General features: G+C 44.8%; 1 protein-coding gene across 1 annotated transcript; it reads left to right on the top strand.

The window, feature by feature from the left end:
• The first annotated feature begins 318 nt into the window (after window positions 1-318).
• Window positions 319-3,789, top strand: FGFBP2 (fibroblast growth factor binding protein 2). Its single transcript, XM_017498745.2, has 2 exons — window positions 319-1,205; window positions 3,381-3,789. The coding sequence occupies exon 1, from the start codon at window positions 514-516 to the stop codon at window positions 1,183-1,185; it is 672 nt and encodes a 223-aa protein (XP_017354234.1). The 5' UTR covers window positions 319-513; the 3' UTR covers window positions 1,186-1,205; window positions 3,381-3,789.
• Window positions 3,790-7,572: the final 3,783 nt, after the last annotated feature.

Raw genomic sequence — 7,572 nt, 5'->3', positions numbered from 1 at the left:
CAAAACTCTGGCATCCTTTGGATTAACTAAACCCAAGGTTCCCCAAGATGGGGAGGGGGAGGGAGCCTCAAGGCAGCCCAGACTCCGAACTGCAAACCTCTCTTTCCAGAACTCCATTGCCACACCTTGGCATACACCAAATGTTGACAAAGAAGGCTGTTCCCATACAAGGGCCAATTTTAGAGCAAGCGCCCCATGGTTGCAAAGCTGTAAAACCCTCAACCCCAAAGCTGTGTGTAGTGCTTTGTGTGTGACAGAGCTGGGGCAGAGCTCTCTGATGCACTCAGGAAAAACATTCCCTTTGCTCGTGGTAGGCAGCCCCTGGTGGCTGCTCTGCCCTTGCCAAGTGTTGTGTGTCCAAGGTCTGTGGTCATGTTTCGCATTTGCTGCAAAACACCCTCCCACCCTTGCAGAGAAAGAGTCCTTTGTGCAGCACCCTTTAAAAGGTGACTCGTCCCACTTGGGTTCTCTCTCCTGGTGCAGTGTTGCAGGCGGGTTAATTAGAGCATCACCATGAAGCTCATCCCGTGCCTCCTGCTGGTGACCTTGTCCTGCCTGGGGACTTTGGGTGAGGCCCCAAGGCAAAAGCAAGGAATCACTGGGGAGGAATTCCATTTCCAAACTGGAGGGAGAGATTCCTGCATTATGCACCCCAGCAGCTTGGGGCAAGGTGCCAGGGAAGTCTGGCTTCGCATAGACTGCCACAACACAGATCAGACGTACTGGTGTGAGTACAGGGGGCAGCCCAGCGTGTGCCAGGCTTTCGCTACTGACCCCAAACCTTATTGGAACCAAGCCCTGCAGGAGCTGAGGCGCCTTCACCATGCATGCCAGGGGGCCCCGGTGCTGAGGCCATTCGTGTGCAGGAAGGCTGGGCCCCAGGCCCACATGCAGCAGGTGACTTCCAGCCTCAAGGGCAGCCCAGTGCCCAACCAGCACCCCGAGGCTGGGACGCCATCTCTGAGTCCCAAGGCCTCAGTGAAACCCACAGAAGCAAGACAGCTGGGAAAGGACTCGATGGAAGAGCTTGGAAAAGCCAAACCCACCACCCAACTCACAGCCAAAGCTACCCAGCCTGCACCCAGGCCCGGAGGGAATGAGGAAGCAAAGAAGCAGCCCTGGGAACACTGTTGGAAACCCTTCCAGGCCCTGTGCGCCTTTCTCATCAGCTTCTTCCGAGGGTGACAGGTGAAAGACCCCTACAGGTAACACCCTTTCCTTTACTCATATACAGAAAATACGCGAGAGGCACTTAGCACTTTCACAGCTGCTGCGACCACATCAGAGGGTCAGCATGTGTTTTAGCTCTCTCACAACTGCTGCGACCACATCAGTGTCAGCATGTGTTTGTGGGTGGGTTTGGGGCTGTCTGTTGCAGAGCAGAGTAGATGAGTGGCTCATCAGGAGGCACTTGACCCTGTTGATGCACAAGAATCACCTACAAGGAGCTTTAAAAATGCTGATGCCCAGGCCCCTCGCCACACCGTTTCACCTATGTCTCCAACATAGTAGCCCAGGAGCATGTACTTTTAAAACTCTCCCCCAAGTGATTTGAATGTGCAGCCAAGGTTGAGAATCCCCCTGTAATAGGACCACCTCACTATTAAACTGAGGCCTTTGGAATTCTGCTTGGTGATGTTTCCTACTGCACCAAGCCTTGGCTGCAGTTTTTTGTGGCTGAGGTGCTATGTCACAGTGGAGGTGTCACCTCATCCTTCTTGTTCTGTTTCCTCTCCTACAGAGTTGAGTTAGGGTGGGGGGGATGTTTTGCATGGAGGAAAGTCTGAGTCAAATAATCTTCAGTCTTTCTCACAGCTCTCAAAGACTTTAATCATTTTTTTTCATTGCAGAAGAAAAAATCTAGTTAATAATAACAGATTTAATCAACTCGAGTGTTGCTTTTATTTATTTTTTATTTTTAATTTTATTATTATTATTATTATTATTAAACAGAGTTTCACTCTTGTTGCCCAGGCTGGAGTGCAATGGCGAGATCTCTGCTCACCACAACCTCCTCCTCTCGGGTTCAAGTGATTCTCCTGCCTTAGCCTCCTGAGCAGCTGGGATTACAGGCATGTGCCACCACGCCCAGCTAATTTTGTACTTTTAGTACCGACCGGGTTTCACCGTGTTGGCCAGGATGGTCTTGATCTCCTGACCTCGTGATCCACCCACCTCAGCCTCCCAAAGTTCTGGGATTACAGATGTGAGCCACTGGGCCCGAACCCCGAAGTGTTGCTTTTAAAAGGCCAAACTTTTTCTTGTGGAAATAAGACTTATGATTGATCTCTATCCTTGAATGCAGCACTTTTCATTTATTTTATACACCAGCAAGGAGTTCATTTACATGGAGTTCTAGTCTTATTTGTGCATTCTGAGTTTAAAAGGAGAGTTTCTGAGGTTTTTTATATTATCTATGTAAAAAAATAGGAAAAAAGCAGATTTCTTGATAAAAAGCACTTTGATAACTAATACCACAAAACAAATAAGGCTTTTTCTAAAAATGCCCAGGCAGCAAGAAATGTTGGGTCATACTGGAGTTGGTGTAGTATCTGCTCTTCTGGGCTGGAGGTTTTCTGCTTGTTTAATATTTCAGATCTGTCCCAGAGGAGAAAAGGGGCCACTGAAGCCAGAATAAATTACTATTGAGGAGAGGTCCTTTTTTTTTTTTCTTTTAAAAGTCAATTTTTTTTGTCTTTCCACAAATAAGACATACAAATCATTTTTAAAATTCAAACACAACAGAAAAATACAAAGAATGTTAAAACCTCATCCATAATCCCACCACAAAGAGGTAAACAATGTGAACAGTTAGAACAGCACCCATTTAGACATCCATCTACGCATATTGATACGGACAAATACACAGCTTATATGCAGATGCATGCAGGGGGCTAAAGCTTAAAACAGTATCTTGATCTGGCAGATAAGCTGCATAGGACTACTGTATTAGCCTGCTAGGGCTGCCACAGCAAGATACCACAGACTAGGTGGTTTAAACAACAGCAGAGGTATGTTTTCTCACAATTCTGAAGACTGAAATTTCAAGATCAAGGTGTCAGCAGAATTGGTGTCTTCTGAGGACTCTCTCCTTGGCTCACAGATGGCGTCCTTCTCGCTGGCATTCCTTAGTGTGGATCTGTGTCCTCATCTCTTTTGTTAGGACACCAGTCACACTGGATGAAGTCCCACCCTAACAACTCCATTTAACCTGAACCACCTCTTTAATCGCCCCTGTCTTTAAATACAAACACTCCCTGAGGTACTGGAGGTTAGGCCTTCAATTTAAGGATTTTAGGTTTTGGAAGGGACACCACTCAACCCATAAAAACTAACAAAGAATTTTTCACATCACTTGCTTTTTTTATTTTTGTTTTTAGAGCTGACTTCTCCCTGACAGAGAACAACCTCTTTTTATATTATGCTGCTTTCAGTCCAACGTTTTCACACTGGATGAAGGGAGTTTCTAATCAGATGCACCTGCGCAAATTCTTGATCTGCAGCATCTCTGAAGTTTGGAAAAGAAAACTTCCTTTCTGGAAGGAGCTGACAGGCCCAAGGGTGACAAACATACACATCTACATTCTATCTGTAGAAGCTTTGCTTTGTTGATTAGAGCCTTCTATGAAAGTTTAAATATGTAACACATTCATGAATTTCCAGTTCAGCCTTCTGAGCAAGAAGTGAATTTGTCACATTTCATTGCATGGCAGCATGGACTTGTAGTTAGAGAAAGTACGGTGAATAGCAGCTATGTGTGTGCAAAATAAAGGAATGATTTCAGAAATATTACCTTAATCTTCTTAACAAACTCGACACCTAGATGCTATAGAGATCATGAATATCCATTAAGTCACTGTTATTTTCTTCAGGCTGCCATCATGCATTACACAGACTAGGTGGCTTAAAGCAACAGAAATGTGTTATCTCACTGTTATGGAGGTAAGAAGTGCCTCAAGGTGTTGCCAAAGTTAGTTTCTCCTGGAGGGCTTGAGGAAAAATCTGTTAAATGCCTCTCTCCCAGTTTCTTAAAATTACTGGAATCCTTGACATTCCTTGGCTTGTAGACACATCACTCTGATCCCTGTAAGGGAGTTTTCCCTTACACGTGTGTTCAAATTTCCCTCTCCTTATAAGGGCACCACCCATTGAATTAGAGCCCATTCTAATCAAGAATGACCTTGTCTTAATTCCATTGTGTCTACAAACACCCTATTTTCAAATAAGATCGTATTCACAGATTCCAGATGGACATAAATTTTTGGCGGACACTATTCAACCCAGCACAGCCACCCTACAGCAACAGCAACTAGCCAAAAGGATAAAGAAGTGGACCAGGAAGAGAACAACCCTGTACACTCAGCAATTAAATTAAATCAACAGAGTTGGAAAGGACAAAATTAGATTTTATCAGACATACGCCAAAAGTGACTCACTCCCTTCCTAATTTCATATTTGTCTGACCCAAGGACACATTAATAGTCCACTCTTTTTTTTTTTTTTTTTTTTTTGAGACAGAATCTCACTCTGTCACCCCGGGTGGAGTGCTGTGGCACAATCTGGGCTCACTGCAACCTCTGCCTCCTGGGTTCAAGCGATTCTCCTGCTTAAGCCTCCTGAGTAGCTGGGATTACAGGCATGTGCCACCACACTTGGCTAATTTTTGTATTTTTAGTAGAGAAAGGGTTTCACCATGTTGGCCAGGCTGGTCTAGAACTACTGACCTCAAGTGATCTGCCAGCCTCAACCTCCCAAAGTGTTGGGATTATGGGCATGAGCCACCACACCCTGCCCAATAGTCCACTCTTGATGTGCTTAAATTGTTTCCCCATCTAGCCCAGTAGTGCCCAATCCCAGCTGCATAATGGAGTCACCTGGCACAACTTTTCAAAAATACTGCTGCCTGGGTTCCAGCCCCAGTGGTTATGGTGTAACTGGCCAGGGATGGGGCCAGAGCATGTGCAGTTTTACATTTCCCTGGTGACTCTAATATGCAGCCAAGGTTGAGAAACACTACTCTTGATTAATTGAATTAGAATCTCTGGGGCATATCCCAGGTAATTTCCAGGCAATTCTATGTGTAACCTGGGTTGAAGACTACTAATACGGCCTCTATATGTAGTTCACACAATTAACAAATATTTATTCATCATCAACTATGTCCCAAAGGCACCGTGTAAGACATTGGATAGGGGAGAGATGAGCTAACTGAAACTGACTAGATTTCACATCTTAGAAGTACAGTGAAGTAGTGAAAACCAGGACAACACATTGACCAGTGTGTGAGATGACACAGAAGGATGTGGGTAGGAGGAGTCAGGGCACATTTGCTGGGGATGAGTTTCTAAAATGTATACATCAAGCATCTACTGTGACATACCAAGTCTATCTCTTATAAGGGCTCTGTGCCTTTCACTTGCTCCCTCATATAATTCTCACCACATCCCTAAGAGGTAAGTAATTATTCCCAATTTAAAAACTGAGGGACTTGAAAGCCTGGAGAGGTGAGTTGCACACAGCTTGTAAGAGTCAGGACAGCAAAAAAATCCAGATACACCCAATTCTAAAGCTCATGGCTTTCAATTTATAAACATCACAGGATAGGCTGGGATTTGTCACAGACCATTTTTCACTAACATTTTAAAGTAAGGTCACCATATAACTGATTTTAATGATGAAACACAATTCAAATATGTGTTACCAAAAGGGCGACAGGTGGGCCAGAGGCATCTGCTTCTCTTGGAGAACGTTAGTAATGCTAATTCTCAGCTGGGTGTGGTCGCTCAGGCCTGTAATCCCAGCACTTTGGGAGGCTGAGGCCAGCAGATCACCTTAGGCAAGAGTTTGAGACCACCCTGGCCAACATCGTGAAACCCTGTCTCTACTAAAAATACAAAAATTAGTTGGGCATGGTGGCTTGCTCCTGCAATCCTAGCTACCCAGAAGGCTGAGTCAGGAGAATCACTTGAACCAAGAAGGCAGAGGTTGCAGTGCGCTGAGATAGAGCTAATCCACTCCAGCCTGGGCAACAGAGCAGGACTCCATCTCAAAAAAAAAAAAAAAAAAGCGAATTCTCAGGCCCCACCTCAGACATGCTGAACCAGAGTATCTGGAGTGAGGTGCAGGAATGTGTATTTTAACATTTCCATGTGTTCTATGCACAGTAACATTGGCCAAGCAATATTTTAGTCATCCTAAAAGGAGAGGCCCTGAAACTTTTCTGAAGAAGTTTTTGACCAAGAAGTGTGGGCTAAGCCAGATTTCAGACTATGAGTTGTTAGGCAAAACAGTCTGTGCCTACATAACTGCTGCACAAACTAAAGGACAAGGTGGAGTGAGTCCTAAGAGTTGCTTTTGCAGGGCTGTTTCACAGGTCACATCAGCAGGCCCAAAGCTCACCGTCAGTGGGAAACGCTTGTCTCCCTGCACAGGGAGTTCCTGCACCTCCCGTGCCTTTCCTGAGCACTGCTGTTACAGGAAAGTCTTCCTGATCCGGACTCCAAGAAAGGGTTCTTGGATCTTGTGCAAAAAAGGAATCAGGGTGAGTTCATAGAGCACAACGAAAGCAAGTTTATCAGAGAAGTAAAGAAACAAAAGAATGGCTACTCCATACGCAGAGCAGTGGTGTGGGCTGTTTGACTAAAGAGACTTATAGTTATTTCTTGATTATATGCTAAACAGAGAGTGGATTATTCATGAGTTTCCCAGGAAAGGGGTGGGCAATTCCTGAAACTGAGGGTTCCTCCCCTTTTTAGACCATATAAGGCAACATCCTGATACTGCCATGGCATCTGTAAAATGTCATGGCACTGGTGGGAGCGTTTTTCAGCATGCTAATGCATTATAATTAGCATATAATGAGCAGCAAGGACTACCAGAGGCCACTCTCGTCACCATTTTGGTTTTGGTGGGTTTTGGCCAGCTTCCTAACTGCAGCCTGTTTTATCAGCAAGGTCTTTGTGACCTGTATCTTGTGCCAACCTCCTGTCTCATCTTATGACTAAGAATGCCTTAACCTCAGCCAGTAGTTCTCAGCCTTGTTTTACCCAGCCCCTATTCCGAAGATGGAGTCGCTCTGCTTTGAATGTCTCTGACACTGTTTCCCTAGGTAAGAGTCAGTAACGCCCTCAACATCACTGCCCTCCTGTAAGCAAGCATTTATCTCATTCCTCTTCCCCTGAGACCTCAAACATATGCTCAAGGGCCATGTCTTAAGTTCCAAATCAGTTCTATTATGATTTGTTTTTTAATAAAAATGGGGATTGGAGTGAGAAAAATTATCCTTCAAAAGAAAAACTATAGTACACTGTTGTTATACCTGTTCTTGAATTTTTTTCTGCAATTTAGACTAAATCCTAAATTCTTGGATTTGTGAGTTAGAAGTCCCCAAACTAATGCTTTCAAATCTTAGCTTTTGTTTTTGTTTTGAGATGGAATCTTCTTCTGTCACCCAGACTGGAGTGCAGTGGCGTGATTTCGGCTCACTGCAACCTCCGGCTTCCCGGTTCAAGCAATTCTTCTGCCTCAGCCTCCCAAGTAGCTGCAACTACAGATGCCTGCCACCACGCCCAT

Source organism: Cebus imitator, unplaced genomic scaffold (assembly GCF_001604975.1).
Source record: "Cebus imitator isolate Cc_AM_T3 unplaced genomic scaffold, Cebus_imitator-1.0 Scaffold249, whole genome shotgun sequence".
NCBI lineage: Eukaryota > Metazoa > Chordata > Mammalia > Primates > Cebidae > Cebus > Cebus imitator.
The sequence above is the reverse complement of the archived record's forward strand: the minus strand, read 5'-3'. Positions and strand labels throughout refer to the sequence as shown.

Excerpts from the sequence above, each read along its gene's own strand:
- FGFBP2 (XM_017498745.2), top strand. The coding sequence starts at position 514 with ATGAAGCTCATCCCGTGCCTCCTGCTGGTGACCTTGTCCTGCCTGGGG.